This window comes from Salmo salar, chromosome 27 (genome assembly GCF_965601325.2).
Source record: "Salmo salar chromosome 27, fSalSal1, whole genome shotgun sequence".
Taxonomy (NCBI): domain Eukaryota; kingdom Metazoa; phylum Chordata; class Actinopteri; order Salmoniformes; family Salmonidae; genus Salmo; species Salmo salar.
Window position 1 is genome coordinate 33,826,056 of NC_138317.1, and position 19,893 is coordinate 33,845,948.

General features: G+C 46.0%; 1 protein-coding gene across 2 annotated transcripts in view; it reads right to left on the minus strand.

Moving 5' to 3' along the window:
• The window catches only part of LOC145864385 (syndetin), a 66,535-nt gene that overhangs the window by 45,253 nt on the left and 1,389 nt on the right, over window positions 1–19,893 (minus strand). For both annotated transcript variants that reach the window (XR_014382951.1, XM_082970226.1), the window contains exon 2: window positions 332–464. Coding sequence is in view for 1 of the 2 variants with exons in the window: in XM_082970226.1 (XP_082826352.1) it covers window positions 332–464 (133 nt within the window). In the remaining variant the exon portion in view is untranslated. The remainder of the gene's footprint in view (window positions 1–331; window positions 465–19,893) is intronic.

Consider the following 19,893-nt stretch of genomic DNA (forward strand, 5'->3'; position numbering starts at 1 on the left):
TTAAGCGTAAGGGAATCAGGGCTTTAGGTGTATTAAGCCTAAGGGAATCAGGGCTTTAGGTGTATTAAGCCTAAGGGAATCAGGGCTTTAGGTTTATTAAGCCTAAGGGAACCAGGGCTTTAGGTGTATTAAGCATAAGGGAATCAGGGCTATAGAAGTACGAGAGGTTAGAGGGTGGACAGTGAATAAGGGCTTTAGTGGGCGCGTGCCTGAATTAAAGGGGAGGGGACCGTGCTATGCTGAATTAAAGGGGAGGGGGTATTGGTCAGCCAAAGGCCTAGTGTTGTGCTGAATTAAGGGGATGGGCTAGATATTGGTGCGACAGGTGTACCTGTGGCGGTTCCGGAGTCTTCCTTGTCGTGCTTCTCGTGCCACTGCATGGTCCGGTGATAGCTGAGCATCACTTCCCATAATGCCTTGCACAGGTCGCTCAGACAGGGGAAATAGCTGTCTGGAGTGATGTGCTGCGGATGAGACAGGAAAGATGGAGACAAAAATGGAAAAAGAGAGAGTGTGAGGGAGGGAGAGATTAAGTGGGAGAGAAAAAGAGAGTGGGAGAGAAAGAGAGGCGTTAGACACACTTCCTGTTTTTTCTTCCTGTGAGGTCACAATGAAGAAATTATGTGATTGCCAGACATCAATTATTAGCCCAGCACCTAAAGATGTACGTATGCTCACAACCATTTCTGTGGAGTTATTTTTGACCACAGGACTTGATGTGTAGCCTATAAGGGTGGGTTTGTTTAACACCCAAACAGCCAGAGGCCAGAAAAGAATGAAATGTGCCACTGAAAGTAATTGGCCACTAATTTCTACTGATCATCCATAATCTTGGACAACTTTGATATATAACAGTCCAAATAACAGCAGAGAAATGTTGATGTCTGGCTGAAACTCTTCTCCTATCCATAGTGTTGGTCTTAATTAAGCCTGATTTGTAGCCTTCCAGTTGACATTCGAGGACTCACATCTGAGGAGAAACTTCATCTTAGTGCTCCTTTAATCAGTCAGTAGCATAATGAATACACCTCATCAAAGAGAACGGTGGAACAGCTAACTGTCATCCCAGAAGATGTCATTCAAATTAGGATGGGGCTGTATGTGAAGAGGTGGCATACAGGCAGGTAGACAGGTGCTTATCTCCAAACCGTCTTGCAGCCAGAGAGAACAGGCTGTGTGTGTTTTTTTCTTTTTCTGACCCACAGACACCGATGGTTCGGTAATGAGCCTGAAACTATTACATCGACGACAACGTCGAACACTATTAAATTCCTTGTGCCTGACCCCAAAAAATGTAAAAAGTCCAAAGAAATGTATTATATTGTACATAGACCTTTAGTAGGCCCATCAAAACATGACCTGCCTCTTGTGGCACAATTTCAGGCACAAAGCAATCTAGTAATACTTTACACATTGGCCTTTGTAAATGGTGTGACTGAATGGAGGGAGGGACTGCAGTTCTACACTGTAGATTATACAGAAGCCATGATGACAGTTGGTGCTTTCTTTGAGTTTCTCAGCTTCATTTGAGACAGGTGAAGTAAATAAAACAACCCATCACTCTGGGGAAAAGGGCAAATGAGTTGAGTTAGGTTTTGGCCAACCTCAACATAGCAGCTAGCATCGTCATAACGCTCTACGGCTGGCATTGAGAGGCTCGCCCCGTCAAGCCCAGCGGTGCACAGAGCTCCGAGGCTACATACCTCGTGGCCTGACACAGATCAAGGACCATTTCTCCAGCCGTGGTTTTCAACACCGTCAGAGACTAAAGAGTCATCATTCCATTCTGAAAGGAGTCTGCTGCTGCTCACCAGAAGCTCTATGATGCCAATTGTTTTAAACATAGCTCCGCGTGTGAGACCTCCTGTTCCCTCTACCAGGAAGCTGTAAATTACTGACAGCAAGCCACGCACACCAGGGCTTTCTGCAGGGGCAAACAGTGCATAGCAACATGGACCCTGGCTGTGGAAAAGCTAACAGGAGCGAAGGGTTCCAGATCAATTTATGTATTGCAGCCGTCTCTCTCAGAGTTTACCGCCAGCCTGTAAATTAGAGGAAGCCAGGGTTCAGGCTGCCAGACCCACTCAGTTGCCAAACTCTTTCTCCGAGTGCCTCTGGGTGAGAGAATTCACAATCGCAAACAGCGAGTCGAGTGAATGATATCATTCAGTGACCCCACCCTGTCTCTCCAGTGATGCAAAGCTCCAAAGCTAATGGAATACAAGGAAAGCAATGTTATTGCCCGAGTTACAGTTGTAGTGTTTTGATTCATGTTGTTGAGTTCATGTGTATGTCTGTTTATGACTATAGTACAAACACCACAACAAAGGATAAACTTTCTTTCACATTTGGTGTTTCTTCTTTATTTTGGCCATATCCACTTGTTGCAAATCAAACATTCCCCATGCCGTAGAGCCAACGGCACTCAACAGAAGAGCTGAGACTTTAATACATAATGAGTTTGGTTAAATGTAAAAAATAAAATAAAATGTTAAGAGAACCCGAGGAGAAGGTAATACTAACATAGAGCCCTCTGGGCCTCCTGAGTGGCACAGCGGTCTAAGGCACTGCATCGCAGTGCTAAAGGCGTCACTACAGATCCGGGCGACCCGGGAAACCCATGAAGCGGCGCACAATTGGCTCAGCGTCGTCCGGGTTAGGGGAATGTTTTGCCGGCCGGGTTGTCCTTGACCCATCGCGCTCTAGTGACTCCTGTGGTGACTCCTGTGGTGACTCCTCTAGTGACTCCTGTGGCACATGCACGCTGACACGGTTGCCAGTTGGATGGTGTTTCCTCCTACACATTGGCGCGGCTTCATGTTTCGCACGACTTGACCGACCAGGGTCTGTAGTGACACCTCTAGCACTGAGATGCAGTGCCTTAGACTGCTGCGCCACTCGGGAGCCCCATCTCATCCAGAAGATATTCTATTGGGTATTATCAGCAACAAAGTTCAGATATGCTATGGTGTTTGTTGCTCAGTTGATATCAAGGGACCTACAGTGAGGGAAAAAAGTATTTGATCCCCCGCTGATTTTGTACTTTGCCCACTGACAAAGAAATTATCAGTCTATAATTTTAATTGTAGGTTTATTTGAACAGTGAGAGACAACAACAAAAGAATAAAGAAAAACGGTGTCAAAAATGTTATAAAATGATTTGCATTGTAATGAGGGAAATAAGTATTTGGCCCCTCTGCAGAACATGACTTAGTACTTGGTGGCAAAACCCTTGTTGGTAATCACAGAGGTCAGACGTTTCTTGTAGTTGGCCACCAGGTTTGCACACATCTCAGGAGGGATTTTGTCCCACTCCTCTTTGCAGATCTTCTCCAAGTCATTAAGGTTTCGAGGCTGACGTTTGGCACCTGGAACCTTCAGCTCCCTCCACAGATTTTTTATGGGATTGAGGTCTGGAGACTGGCTAGACCACTCCAGGACCTTAATGTGCTTCTTCTTGAGCCACTCCTTTGTTGCCTTGGCCGTGTGTTTTGGGTCATTGTCATGCTGGAATACCCATCCACGACCCATTTTCAATGCCCTGGCTGAGGGAAGGAGGTTCTCACCCAAGATTTGACGGTACATGGCCCCGTCCAACATCCCTTTGATGAAGTTGTCCTGTCCCCTTATCAGAAAACCCCCCCCAAAGCATAATGTTTCCACCTCCATGTTTGACGGTGGGGATGATGTTCTTGGGGTCATAGGCAGCATTCCTCCTCCTCCAAACTGTTGAGTTGAGTTGATGTCAAAGAGCTCCATTTTGGTCTCATCTGACCACAGCACTTTCACCCAGTTGTCCTCTGAATCATTCAGATGTCCATTGGCAAACTTCAGACGGGCATGTATATGCGCTTTCTTGAGCAGGGGGACCTTGCGGGCGCTGCAGGATTTCAGTCCTTCACGGCATAGTGTGTTACCAATTGTTTCTTGGTGACTATGGTCCCAGCTGCCTTGAGATCATTGACAAGATCCTCCCGTGTAGTTCTGGGCTGATTCCTCACCGTTCACATGATCATTGCAACTCCACGAGGTGAGATCTTGCAAGGAGCCCCAGGCCAAGGGAGATTGACAGTTCTTTTGTGTTTCTTCCATTTGCGAATAATCGCACCAACTGTTGTCACCTTCTCACCAAGCTGCTTGGTGGTGGTCTTGTAGCCCATTTCAGCCTTGCGTAGGTCTACAATCTTGTCCCTGACATCCTTGGAGAGCTCTTTGGTCTTGGCCATGGTGGAGAGTTTGGAATCTGATTGATTGATTGCTTCTGTGGACAGGTGTCTTTTATACAGGTAACAAGCTGAGATTAGGAGCACTCCCTTTAAGACTGTGCTCCTAATCTCAGCTCGTTACCTGTATAAAAGACACCTGAGAGCCAGAAATCTTTCTGATTGAGAGGGGGTCAAATACTTATTTCCCTCATTAAAATGCAAATCAATTTATAAAATGTTTTTGACATGCATTTTTCTGGATTTATTTGTTGTTATTCTCTCTCTCACTGTTCAAATAAACCTACCATTAAAGTTATAGACTGATCATTTTTTTTGTCAGTGGGCAAACGTACAAAATCAGCATGGGGATGAAATACTTTTTTCCCTCACTGTAATGTGCATCAGGAAAACACTCCCCAATCCAGTACACCACTACCACCAGCCTGTACCGTTGACACCAGGCAGGATGGGGCCATGGACTCATGCTGCTTAGGCCAAATCCTGACTCTGCCATCAGCAGGACACAACAGGAACTTGGATTCGTTGGACAAGGCAATGTTTTTCCACTCTTCATTTGTCCAGTGTTGGTGATTGCGTGCCCACTGGAACCACTTTTTCTTGTTTTTAACTGATGGAACCAGGTGTGGTCTTCTGCTGCAATAGCCCATCCGTGACAAAGATCAACTAGTTGTGCATTTCGAGATGCCGTTCTGCACACCATAGTTGTACTGCACCGCTATTTGTCTGTTTGTGGCCAGTCTGTTAGCTTGCACAATTCTTGCTATTCCACTAACTGGATGTTTTTTGTTTGTCGCACATTCTCAGGAATCCACAGACATTGTCGTGCGTGAAAAGCCCAGAAGGCCAGCCGTTTCTAAGATACTGGATGCAGCTCGCCTTGCACTGATGATCAAACCACAAGCAAAGAGGCTTAGGTCACTCGTTTCTAACGTTCAATCGAACAGTAACTGAATGCCTCGATGCCCATCTGCCTGCTTTAAATAGCAAGCCAATGACATGTGACTTGGACTATGTGACTTGGACCATTCATTTTGTCAGCCAGTTACTGTCATGCAAAAGACTGCCGGTCTCACGGTAATTGACCGTTAATTAACAAACACGTTTAGTATCTTTAGGCATCCACGCATACAAGCTGAACAAGCCACTGACTGTAACAGCTGTCTTCAGAAATGGACCAAAATGCGGCAGAGTTAGTGTTCAACATAATTTAATTCAACAGAACACTATGCAATTTACACAAAACAAGAAAACTGACAGCCAACACAGTCCTGTCAGGTGCAACCACTGTGACAAGAACAATTACCCACGAAACACAAAGGAAACGTAGGCAACTTATGTGTGACTCCCAATCAACCACAACCCTCTACAGCTGTGCCTGATTGGAAGTCACACGGCCAAAATCAACGAAACAATAAAAAACACACACTCCCTTCTGCCACGTCCTGACCAAACTACACCCTCTACTGGTCAGGACGTGACACTGACGCGTGCCTTGGCAACATCTACTGTACATTTAAAAAGTCTCATAAATAATGAAATCAATCAATTGAATGTAGACCATCACAATAAATCCAATATTTATTTTAGTCAGGTCTAAAGAAACATTATGATACGAAGAAGAACAGAACAGCCTATGAGTTGGCCTACTGTATGTCTGGCTATGGTCAATGCTCCATGTAGGCTTGTTCATTTAGCTGACAAGATATGCTTATAAGTCCCATGCCAGTCTTTTATATTATATGATTTTATAGTAAGAAGAATATAATTTAATCTAGCTGAATAAAATAGAAAGGATATTTTTCCCATTCCGGAGCGAATGTGCATATGAAGTCACTATTTTGAGTGTACAAGTAAACATATATATGCTAGATTTACAATTATTAGGCAACTTAGATGTGAATGATAGAATCCTAAGAATGTGTTAGAAATCAGAACATTATAGGCTGCATGGTGCGACTATAGGCTATTGATGATTTGAGAAAGTCACAAAAAAAAGCTTGCGCCCTGTTCCTCGCCTCAGGCTGCACAGCTGTTGTCTCATCAAGTGATCATATTTTCACCCAACAGACTATTCTCAATTAATCTTTACTAATACGTAACATTTGTTTTGATTTAGAATGTATCAAATGGGCAGGGGCAGGGGAAAATAGTCATCTGTATGTACTAGAATAATGAAATACTTTTCCCCGTGCAGGACACTCATTAGGGATACACCTCTATAATACTTTTCCCCGTGCAGGATACTCATTAGGGATACACCTCTATAATACTTTTCCCCGTGCAGGACACTCATTAGGAATACACCTCTATAATACTTTTCCCCGTGCAGGACACTCATTAGGGATACACCTCTATAATACTTTTCCCCGTGCAGGATACTCATTAGGAATACACCTCTATAATACTTTTCCCCGTGCAGGATACTCATTAGGGATACACCTCTATAATACTTTTCCCCGTGCAGGATACTCATTAGGGATACACCTCTATAATACTTTTCCCCGTGCAGGACACTCATTAGGAATACACCTCTAAAATACTTTTCCCCGTGCAGGATACTCATTAGGAATACACCTCTAAAATACTTTTCCCCGTGCAGGACACTCATTAGGAATACACCTCTATAATACTTTTCCCCGTGCAGGATACTCATTAGGAATACACCTCTATAATACTTTTCCCCGTGCAGGATACTCATTAGCAAAGAGTTGCTCAGTTGGTAAAACCTCTCACATTAACATTCAACAACAGTCACTGGGACAATTAGCTAAGTAGTTAAACCACATTAAACAGACACGAAGTAGCTTAACTATAGTCCTCCCGAAGTGTAGAATAAACCCTTCTAAAAAATAAATCCCCCCCCAAAAAAGACAACAGACAAATTATTCCGATGGGAAAATGGTTTTTAGATTTACACAGACACTGGTTTTTTGGGGAAAATGGTCACATGACTATGTCTCACACATGGACTATTTAAAAGTCACCTACGAACAAGCCACCCCAGCACATGGGGTGTATTCACTGGGAACCAAATGGAAGCAAAACGGGGAGGGACTAATGTAAACTTGTCCAATAAGAAACACTTGTTTTAGCTGCAAAAACGTTTGTTGCAAAGTGTTTTGCTACAGTTTGCCAAGTTCCTGTCTGCCCCTACCAATAACCTAGTATGGCATCATGTGATGCAATCAGTGAGTGTGTGGATGTTGACGCTGTCTGTCCCCTCGTGAGATGTTTGAGATGGAGCTAATATCAGACAACACAGAGCCTAATAGAGGAACAGCTATAGCAGCCTAAAACAATCACGCCTCTCCTCTCATGCCTCAGTACACACAATATCACACAGACACACACAGCTGACTGCTAGATCCATTTCATCTCAGCCCCTTCCATATCTTTCTAATGCCTGCCACCGTATTTAGAAGCAATAACAGCGCGTCACTGATGTGTCAAGCCTTCCTTTACTGTGGGACATTATGAGAATTTTGCTATTATTGGAGAGAAAAACGGGTTAATCACAAGACAATATGTCACTAATAATACTTCCAGATTTCAAAAGCTTGACACAGTGCATTTAGAAAGTATTTATACCCCTTGACTTATTCCACCTTTTGTTGTGTTACAGACTGAATCTAAAATGGATTAAATAAAAAAATGTCTCACCCATCTACACACAATACCCCATAATGACAAAGTGAAAACATGTTTTTAGAAATGTTTGCAAATGTATTGAAAATGAATGACAGAAATATTACATTTACATAATTATTCACACCCGAGTCAATACTTTGTAGAGCTATCTTTGGTGGCGACTACAGCTTTGAGTCATCTGGATTTTGGGATTTTCTTCCTCGCAGATTTTCAAGCTCTGTTAAGTTAGATGGGGAGCGGAGGTGAACAGCAATCTTCAAGTCTTTCCACATATTTTCAATGGGATCCAAGTCTGGGCTTTGGCTGGGTCACAAGTACTTTCACATTCTTGTTCTGAAGCCATTCCAGTGTTGCTTTGGCTGTGTGCTTGGGATCATTGTACTGTTGGAAGGTAAATCTTCGCCCCTGTCTAAGGTCGTTTCCACTCTGAAGTAGGTTCTCATCAAGGATTTTCCTGTATTTGGCTCCATTCAATGTTCCCTCTATCCTTACCAGTCTCCCAGTCCGTGCCCATAGCATGAGGCTGCCACCATCAGGCTTCAAGGTAGGGATGGTGTTAGACAGGTGATAAGCCATGCCTGGTTTTATCCAGACAGCGCTATACATTCAGACCAAAGACTTACATTTTTGTCTCATCAGTCCACAGAATCTGATGCCTTATGCTCTCAGAGTCTTTCACGTGCCTTTTTGCAAAACTCCAGCCGTGTTGTCATGTGTCTTTTTTTCAGGAGTGGCTTCCGTCTGGTCACTCTCCCATAAAGCCCAGATTGGTGAAGTGCTATAGAGAATTGTCTTTCTGGCATATTCTCCCATCTCAGCCAAAGAACTCTGTAGTTCTGTTAGAGTGGTTATTGAGTTCTTGGTCACCTCCCTGACCAAGGTCCTTCTTGCCCAGTTTCTCAGTTTGGTCGGACAGCCAGCTCTAGGCAGAGTCTGGGTAGTTCCATATTCTTTCAATTTCCCAATCACGGAGACCACTGTGTCCTTGGAAACGTTCAACACTCTAGAAATTGTTTTATACCCTTCCCCAGATATATGCCTCATCACAATTCTACAGTTTATCGGAGATCTAGACAGTTCCTTGGACTTAATGGTATAGTTTCTGCTCTGACATGCAATGTCAACTGTGGGAAGTTATATAGACAGGTGTGTTCCTTTCTAAATCATGGCCACAGGTGGACTCCAATCAAGTTGCAGCGACATCAAGGATGATCAAAGGAAATTGGAAGCACTGGAGTTCAATTTGGAGCGTCATAGCAAAGAGGTGTGAATACTTATGTAAATTTGATATTTCTGTATTTGTAACGCAACAAAATGTGGAGTCCCGGGGTATGAATACTTTCAGAAGGCACTGTATACCATGTTTAATATCTCAAATTGAGGAGACAAAAGTAAATTGCCTCCCCATCCAACCCCAGTGGCTACCTGTTATCAAAGTGTTCAATTAGTGATCCACATCCAAGAGGACTATCAATGGTCCAGCCCTGCCATTTCATGGTGATGCTCTCCTGCTACGGTAGGAAATATCACAGCACGTTGCCAGGCAACTGGGACTAGTTGGCAGGAGAAAGGGGTCGCAGGGGCTCTGTGATCTTTACTAGGTCTTCAGGGGGCACGGCCTGGCCCCTTCCAAGCCGCCCCCAGGGGGTTAGCCTCAGCCGGGCAGACCAGAGGAACAGCCAGCTGGGTGTTTTATCTCTGGAGTGTATTCTCTACACCTCCAGAGGGCAGGTTGGATTTGATGTATGGAGAGGCACTGGAGTCCGATCACTGGATCATTCAGACAGAGAGCTGAGTACAGTGTTTTGGGGTCGGAGGGAGATGAGATGGCTTAAATTCCTTTTTTTAGCTGATTCACTTCCATTTTGAGATGTGATCATAGTGCTTTCCCAAACTGCAGAGGATGAAGAAAAAAAACGGCACCCTGCCTACTAGTCAGCAATCTGCAGATCTGCCGAGCCAGCAAAGCACAACATCCTCTCCTCCTCCTCCTTCATCAAAGTGCAGCTAGCCTCCTCAAGGACAATACAACACATTCATTCAGTCATGGTGGCAACACTGGCAGGCCACTGCACTGCCCACACCTCAGGCAAGTTACAGTGATGTTTCACGACAAAATCAAACTATGTCAGAAGTTTTCTGACCTGGAACTTGGACTAATTTCGAGACAACCGGTTATGATGACAGCTTTTCTTCTCGTCTGTGTGGGCAACTAACAGACACACAGTGGAGGACAATAGTGGCGTGCTCCCTTGACTAGAGACTCAAACAGACAGATTAAATGTGTTTTCCTATTTTCTGGAGCAGCAGCAGAGAAAAGCAGACTGGAGCGACAGTCAGGCAACACATTACACTTAGCAGACTGGAGCGACAGTCAGGCAACACATTACACTTAGCAGAATGGAGCGACAGTCAGGCAACACATTACACTTAGCAGACTGGAGCGACAGTCAGGAGGGCCACTCGGGCTGGACCGGAGGACAGGAGGGCCACTCGGGCTGGACCGGAGGACAGGAGGGCCACTCGGGCTGGACCGGAGGACAGGAGGGCCACTCTGGCAGTTCCGGGCAGTCTGGCCACTCTGGCAGTTCCGGGCAGTCTGGCCACTCTGGCAGTTCCGGGCAGTCTGGCCACTCTGGCAGTTCCGGGCAGTCTGGCCACTCTGGCAGAACCGGGCAGTCTGGCCACTCTGGCAGAACCGGGCAGTCTGGACACTCTGGCAGAACCGGGCAGTCTGGACACTCTGGCAGCTTCTGACTAGCGGGCAGCTCTGGCGACTTACGACTGGCAGGCAGCTCTGGTGACTGTTGACTGGCGGGCAGCTCTGGTGACTGTTGACTGGCGGGCAGCTCTGGTGACTGTTGACTGGCGGGCAGCTCTGGTGACTGTTGACTGGCGGGCAGCTCTGGTGACTGTTGACTGGCGGGCAGCTCTGGTGACTGTTGACTGGTGGGCAGCTCTGGTGACTGTTGACTGGCGGGCAGCTCTGGTGACTGTTGACTGGCGGGCAGCTCTGGTGACTGTTGACTGGCGGGCAGCTCTGGTGACTGTTGACTGGCGAGGCTGGGCTGACACACTAGACTCCTGATGCGTGGGGCTGGTATTGGACGTGCCAGCCTGGAGACACGCACCTCCATGCTAGTGCGTCTAGCGGGAAACACCGGACCGAAAGGGCGCACTGGCGGTCTTGAGTGCAGGGTTGGCATCACCACTTCCGGCTCGATGCTCACCTTGCCCTGGCACCTGCGGGGCGCTGGTACTGGGCGAACTGGGCTGTGCGTCCGTATAGGCGAGATGGTGTGTACCTCAGCGTAACATGGCGCCCTCCACCTCATACGCACCTCCCTGTAGTCACGGGTAGCTGGCTTACGGCTCTTCCCTGGCCTGGCCAAGCTACCCGTGTGCCCCCCCAATTCTTGGGGGTGCCTCTCGGGTTTCCTACCCAACCGTGTTCCAGCATAACGTTCCCGTTGGTTCCTCTGTCCAGCTGCCTCCACTCTCCTGAGTGCCTCCACCTGTTCCCATGGGAGGCGGTCCATTCCGGCCAGGATCTCTTCCCAGGTGTAGGCTCCCTTGCCGTCCAGGACATCCTCCCATGTCCATTCCTCCCTTTTCCTTCTCCTGTGGCTTCCTCCTCTTCTGCTGCTTGGTCCTGGTTTGGTGGGTGGTTCTGTAACGGCTGTCTTCATAAATGGACCAAGGCGCAGCAGGTATGTGAATACTCATATTTAATTACAAATAAGGAGTAAAGCATCCACTTAACAATACAATAAAGGTGACAACAGCTACAGTTCTGCAGGCTATAAACGCAGTGCAAAAACAACCACCCACAACCCCAAAGAAAAACACACACACCTATATAGGACTTCCAAACAAAGGCAACTCAACACACCGGCCTTCAATTGGAAGTCCCAATCAACAATACAAACATTCCCCATACACAAAACTGCCACGTCCTGACCCCAAAACTAAAACAATAGCTCCATCTGCTGGTTAGGACGTGACAAATAAGCCGTGAGGTGGGGAGATCTCCAAACTAGCTTAATAATATCCTGCAATAAACTCAGGATAGGATTTTGAAAAATCTCTGTTTTGTATTTGTAACATTAAGGCAGTTATATAGTTTAAAATATTACATGACATTACATTTCATAACACTTTACCCAATACATTTAATGTATTCCTTCAGGCCACTACTCCACTATCACATATTTACAATACAACATCCATGTGTACATGTCTGTAGAGTGTGTGTCTCATGTGCATCTACCTGTGCCTGTGTGTGTCTCTTCACAGTCCTCGCTGTTCCATAAGATGTATTATTTTTATCTGATTCCACTGTTTGCATCAGTTACTTGATGTGGAATAGAGTTCCATGTAGCCATGACTCTATGTAGTACTGTGCGCCTCCCATAGTCTGTTCTGGACTTCGGGACTGTGAAGAGACCTCTGGTGGCATGTCTTGTGGGGTATGCATGGTTGTCTGAGCTGTATGCTAGTATTTTAAACAGACAGCTTGGTACATTCAGCTTGTCAGCACTTCTTACAAAAACAAGTAGTGATGAAGTCAATCTCTCCTCCACTTTGAGCCATGAGAGATTTACATGCATATTATTAATGTTAGCTCTCTGTGTATATTTAAGGGCCAGCCGTAATGCCCTGTTCTGCCCTGTTGTTGAAACAAAAACACTTGTGTCATTTACCAAGACAACTCCTCTGAGTACAAACAATCATAGTACCATGGTCTAAAACAAACCATGAGCCATTCCTGGCTATGACTGGCAAGGAGGGTACACAACAGACCATTATAGAGAGGCCTTATAGAGTATGATGCTCAGAGTGGGTGACCATGTGTGGCAGCGTGACACAGCGGTAGTGCTCCAGCATGGATGGCTTTCACGTTCAGCCACCATGTTTCTCGTTCTCTGCTTGTGCCACTGATTACAGTATAGAAGGCTACATGCAGACTGAGCAACTGTCTCCTTTTCATTGGTTTAATTCACACTTCACTGTGTTAATCAGCAAATGCCGCTCTTTCTCCCACGTCTCTCTTCTGCTCTGTGATCATTGGTGCATCTCTCACAGAGCTAATGGTCAGGAGGAATTCAGTCCCCTGCTGTACCATATGGGAAATGTTCCTCAGCCTTTTCCTGAGACTTCATCGCCTACCAGAGCACTAGATAAACTCATCTGGTGTTACCGTGGTGATGAGTGAAGTGCAGACCTATCTGGCACATTGAAATATTAATTATTGAAAGCCTGGTTAACACTATTGTGCCTAGACAGCTTGAGATGTAAAGGTTGTTACGAGCTAGAGTGGGTGAATCATCATCCCATGCTAGAATAAATCACCTCATTAACTCCATGCCAAGGACAATTTGAAGACAAAAACAACAGTGTCTGTTTAATCTGAGATACATGAATGACTGCTAGCTGCAAATCTACCTTCCATTCAGTATAAGCACAAAGAAATAGAAACTTGAGTTTTAGAGAAACTAAATATGAAAGTATATGAAACCGCTCCCAAAAGAGACAGGAGGAAGCAAGACACAAGAAATGAGCTTCCAGGCCTGGAAATCTGGGATCATTGATGCAAATGAAAGCAGACCTTTATAAATGAGAGAACACAACAAACGGCACCAGCACTGAGTTGTTTATTGATGCTGTTACACAAGATGATAAACACCTTTTTCTATCGCAGCTGGAAGGGGGGGAGACAAGGGGTTATGTGTTTGGAGAAAGTATCACTTTCACTGAATAATGATGCAAGCACAAAACACAGGACAGAGAGAGAGAGACTGTGAGAGATAGAGAGTGAGGGAAATAGGCCTGGAAATCTGGGAACATCGATGTAAATGAAAGCAGACCTCCTTTATATAAATGAGAGAACACAACAAACGGTCTGAGCGTTGAATTGTTTATTGATGCTGTTACATAAGAAGATAAACACCTTTTTCTATCGCAGCTGGTGAGCATAGCCTTGCTATTGAGAGAGGCCGCCGTAGGCAGACCTGGCTCTCAAGAGAATACAGACTGTGCACACTACCCACATAATGAGGTGGAAACCAAGCTGCACTTCCTAACCTCCTGCCAAATGTATGACCATATTAGAGACACATTTCCCTCAGATTACACAGACCCACAAGGAATTTGAAAACAAATCCAATTTTGATAAACTCCCATATCTATTAGGTGAAATACCACAGTGTGCCACCACAGCAGCAAGATGTGTGATCTGTTGCTACAAGAAAAGGGCAACCAGTGAAGAACAAACACCATTGTAAATACAACCCATATTTATTTTCCCTTTTGTACTTAAACTATTTGCACATAGTTACAACACTGTACATAGCTTAATATAACATGTGAAATGTTTCTATTCTTTTGAAACATATATGATTATCTGTTTTACATGCTTTGGTAACCATGCCAATAAAGCCCTTTGAATTGAACTGTGAGAGCGAGACAGACAGAGGAGAGAGAGAGAGAGAGAGACAGAGAAGAGAGAGAGAGATAGAGGAGAGCGAGACAGACAGAGGAGAGAGAGAGAGAGAGAGACAGAGAAGAGAGAGAGATAGAGGAGAGAGAGAAAGACAGAGGAGAGAGAAAGACAGAGGAGAGAGAAAGACAGAGGAGAGAGAAAGATGGAGGAGAGAGAAAAAGACAGACAGAGGAGAGAGAGAAAGACAGAGGAGAGAGAAAGAGGAGAGAGAGAAAGACAGAGGAGAGAGAAAGACAGAGAAGAAAGAGACAGAGGAGAGAGAGAAAGACAGAGGAGAGAGAAAGATAGAGGAGAGAGAGAAAGGCAGAGGAGAGAGAGAAAGACAGGAGAAAGAAAGATAGAGGAGAGAGAAAGATAGAGGAGAGAGAGAAAGACAGAGGAGAGAAAGATAGAGGAGAGAGAGAAAGACAGAGGAGAAAGACAGAGAAGAAAGAGACAGAGGAGAGAGAGAAAGACAGAGGAGAAAGAGAAAGACAGAGGAGAAAGAGACAGAGGAGAAAAAGAGAGAGACAGAGAGATGATAATGTTGTGTTGCCTCATTTGAAAGCTGATCTGAATGCTGAAAGGCCATGGAAGGTTCACCTCCACTAAGGGTTTCACAGTCCTTCACATGAACAATGGACCATTTAATTAACTCGCACCGTGTCCTGTCAGAATGAACATACTGTTACACAATCGAGATACTGATTGTAATCAGTGAGTGAACCTTGGGATGATAGAATGTTGATGTAATCAAGAAGATATTATCTTTATATGGCCTGGCTGGTCTAGAGATAATGTAGGTATAGGTTTAAATCCAGCCTACTGCCCTTTCACACAACCCCTCTTCATCTGTCACCACGGTCATCCTCTCTCTCTATCTGTCCCTACTGTCATCCTCTCTCTCTCTCTCTATCTGTCCCCACGGTCATCCTCCCTCTCCAACTGTTCCCACTGTCATACTCCCTCCATCTGTCCCCACGGTCATCCTCTCTCTCTATCTGTCCCCACTGTCATCCTCTCTCTCTCTCTATCTGTCCCCACAGTCATGCTCCCTCTCCCTCTGTCCCCACTGTTATACTCCCTCCATCTGTCCCCAGTGTCATCCACTCTCTCCCTCTCTCTGTGTCCCCACTGCATCCTCTCTCTCTATATTTGTCCCCACTGTCGTCCTCCCTCTATCTGTCCCCACTGTCATCCTCTCTCTCTATCTGTCTCCACTGTCATCCTCTCTCTCTATCTGTCTCCACTGTCATCCTCTCTCTCTTTCCCAACTGTCATCCTCCCTCTCTATCTGTCCCCACTGTCATCCTCTCTCTCTCTTTCTCCACTGTCATCCTCTATCTGTCATCCTCTCTCTCTCTGTCTCCAATGTCATCCTCTTTCTCTCTTTCCCCACTGTCATCCTCTCTCTCTCTATCTGTCCCCAGTGTCATCCACTCTCTCCCTCTCTCTGTGTCCCCACTGCATCCTCTCTCTCTCTATTTGTCCCCACTGTCGTCCTCCCTCTATCTGTCTCCACTGTCATCCTCTCTCTCTATCTGTCTCCACTGTCATCCTCTCTCTCTCTTTCCCCACTGTCATCCTCTCTCTCTCTGTCTCCACTGTCATCCTCTCTCTCTCTTTCCCCACTGTCATCCTCTCTCTCTATCTGCCTCCATTGTCATCCTCTCTCTATCTGCCTCCATTGTCATCCTCTCTCTATCTGTCTCCACTGTCATCCTCTCTCTCTTTCCCCACTGTCATCCTCTCTCTCTGTCTCCACTGTCATCCTCTCTCTCTCTTTCCCCACTGTCATCCTCTCTCTCTATCTGCCTCCATTGTCATCCTCTCTCTATCTGTCTCCACTGTCATCCTCTCTCTCTTTCCCCACTGTCATCCTCTCTCTCTCTCTGTCTCCACTGTCATCCTCTCTCTCTTTCCCCACTGTCATCCTCTCTCTCTCTGTCCCAACTGTCATCCTCTCTCTCTTTCCCCACTGTCATCCTCTCTCTCTCTTTCCCCACTTTGATCCTCTCTCTATATATTTCCCCACTATCTGTTCAATAAAAAAAAACTTTCAAAAATATATTTTAGAAAAAGAGATTATCCTTATCAAACCCCATTATCATAACATAAGATACCCTTTCAACTCTGAAGGTACACTACATCACCAACACTATGTGGACACCCCTTCAAATTAGTGGATTTGGCTATTTCAGCCAAACCTGTTGCTGACAGGTGTATAAAATCGAGCACACAGCCATCCAATCTCCATAGACGAACATTGGCAGTAGAATGGCCATACTGAAGAGCTCAATGACTATCAACGTGGCACCGTCATAGAGTACCACCTTTCCAACAAGTCAGTTCGTCAAATTTCTGTCCTGCTAGAGCTGCCCCGGTCAACTGTAAGTGCTGTTATTGTGAAGTGGAAACGTCTAGGAGCAACAACGGCTCAGCCGCGAAGTGGTAGGCCACACAAGCTCACAGAACGGGACCGCCGAGTGCTAAAGTGCATAGAGCGTAAAATTATCTGTCCTCAGTTGCAACACTCACAACCAAGTTCCAAACTGCCTCTGGAAACAACGTCAGCACAATAACTGTTTGTCGGGAGCTTCATGAAATGGGTTTCCATGGCCGAGCAGCCGCACACAAGCTTAAGATCACCGTGCGTAATGCCAAGCGAGCGTCGGCTGGAGTGGTGTAAAGCTTGCCGTCATTGGACTCTGGAGCAGTGGACGCTTCATCATCTGGGAGTCCGACGGACGAATCTGGTTTTGGAGGATGCCAGGAGAACGCTACCTGCCCCAATGCATAGTGGCAACTGTAAAGTTTGGTGGAGGATGAATAATGATCTGGGGCTGTTTTTCATGGTTCAGGCCCCTTAGTTCCAGTGAAGGGAAATGTTAATGCTACAGCATACAATGACATTCTAGATGATTCTGTGCTTCCAACTTTGTGGCAACAGTTTGGGGAAGGCCCTTTCCAGTTTCAGCATGACAATGCCCCCAGGCACAAAGCGAGATCCATACAGAATTGGTTTGCCAAGATCAGTGTGGAGAACTTGACTGGCCTGCACAGAGCCCTGACCTCAACCCTATCAAACACCTTTGGGATGAATTAGAACGTTGACTACGAGCCAGGCCTAAGCCTGTAATCTGTACATCTTCATCTATTACTGTAGTGCAGGTGAATAGGGTGCCATTTGGGACACAGCCAGGGAGTCCAGGAGAGGGGGAAGACAGACAGACAGACAGACAGACAGACAGACAGACAGACAGACAGACAGACAGACAGACAGACAGACAGACAGACAGACAGACAGACAGACAGACAGACAGACAGACAGACAGACAGACAGACAGACAGACAGACAGACAGACAGACAGACAGACAGACAGAGAGAAAGAGAGAAAGAGAGAAAGAGAGAAAGAGAGAAAGGGAGAAAGGGAGAAAGAGAGAGTGAGAAAGAAAGAAAGATGGCTGAAGTATGGAAGGGGACCAATAATGATTCACAATATGATTTGACCTTTCTGCGTACCCCTTGAATTTTAATTTCAATGACTCATTGCAAAGTTCAGGACAGTAGAGAGTGCAATTTACATACTATCCTGTATATATTTTATGATGTACCCTTCAGGGGAGGGACTCGAGGGAGTGAGTGGTAGACAAGAGAGTGTCCCTAAATCCCCAAGCAACTTTTCTCTCTTCTGAAGTTTCTAAGTCTCAAGGCTTATTCCAAGACGCTTTGTTGCGTATTGCTGCCTTTCCCAGGTCGGTGTAGGTACTACACATTTATCTCATTCCCCCACACATCCGTATAGACGCTCAGAAGATTAAAGCATCAAAACATTTCTCACAAAGCAGCTTTCCTCCATCCTCGCCTGTTCTTAAAGAAACACAGAGAGCATTTTTCTGTTTAGTTTCCAGTGGAACTGGTGCCAAAGTAATAACAAAGATTTTATCTTCCTTAAAACCTGTTGCCAGTCACTGAGTGTGGAGCCGTGGAGAGAAAGAGCACCCTATCTAGTCTCATGTGTCATCAAAGGAACAGCCTGTCCACAATCTTTGTCTTTGTCAGGTTCGAGCTTCACAGTGATAAACACATGCGAGGTTAGCTAGCGCATAGCTCTACCTGTTTGGAGGCCAATCCATCGCGCAGCCCAATGCTAACATGACACACCCCATCAATCCAAAGTAAGGGAGGACGAGTCGGGGCGATGCAGAAATCGCCCAGGCGACGCTGAAGACTGACAGCGCATACGTTAAAGAGAAGTAAACATTTTGCCGTCCATAATCAGAACACTGTACAGCTCTCTGCATCCAATTTCAGACTGGCCTGGCTAGTCACTGTCAGACAGGTAAATTGGGGACATGGAGTGACATTTAAAGGTGATAGGTACGGCCCTTTCTTTTGCATCTTACGGTGTGAAACAAGGACATGTCTTGCTGTCAGGACAGCTCAATGCCTCAGCGGCCTGTTAGAGCTCAATGCCTCAGCGGCCTGTTACAGCTCAATGCCTCAGCGGCCTGTTACAGCTCAATGCCTCAGCGGCCTGTTACAGCTCAATGCCTCAGCGGCCTGTTACAGCTCAATGCCTCAGCGGCCTGTTACAGCTCAACGCCTCAGCTGCCTGTTACAGCTCAATGCCTCAGCGGCCAGTTACAGCTCAACGCCTCAGCGGCCAGTTACAGCTCAATGCCTCAGCGGTTACAGCTCAACGCCTCAGCGGCCAGTTACAGCTCAATGCCTCAGCGGCCAGTTACAGCTCAATGCCTCAGCGGCCTGTTACAGCTCAATGCCTCAGCGGCCTGTTACAGCTCAATGCCTCAGCGGCCTGTTACAGCTCAATGCCTCAGCGGCCTGTTACAGCTCAATGCCTCAGCGGCCAGTTACAGCTCAACGCCTCAGCGGCCAGTTACAGCTCAATGCCTCAGCGGTTACAGCTCAACGCCTCAGCGGCCAGTTACAGCTCAATGCCTCAGCGGCCAGTTACAGCTCAATGCCTCAGCGGCCTGTTACAGCTCAATGCCTCAGCGGCCTGTTACAGCTCAATGCCTCAGCGGCCTGTTACAGCTCAATGCCTCAGCATCATGTGGCGAAGCCTTCGTTACTCAATCCCCTTCTAGCTTCCCCCTTAGCTAATATTACAGCTTCTCTCCCTCCCTATACAGAATCCCCAAACATTTAGATCCCAATAATGAACAGAATGAATCCCTCTCCTAACACACCTGGTGAGGAGGGAGAGTGAAAGTCATTTCTCCTTAAATCTAGAAGCTCTGCTTCAGTACTTGGTGAGGCAAACTTAAACTATGCACTGTTCTCCTTGTAGATTTGAGGATAGTTTAAGACTTGAGGATAGTTTAAGACTTGAGGATAGTTTAAGAATATTGAACTAGAAGCAGAACTAGTTTTCTGCCACGGAAGGGACTGATATTGTGATCTTCCCAACCTCAGAAACACCTTTAACAAATCCAGGCTCTAAAGCACAGAGTCAAGAAGATGCCCTCGTCCTTCAACCTGTCTTGATTAAGCCTCCAACCCACATTTCTGGT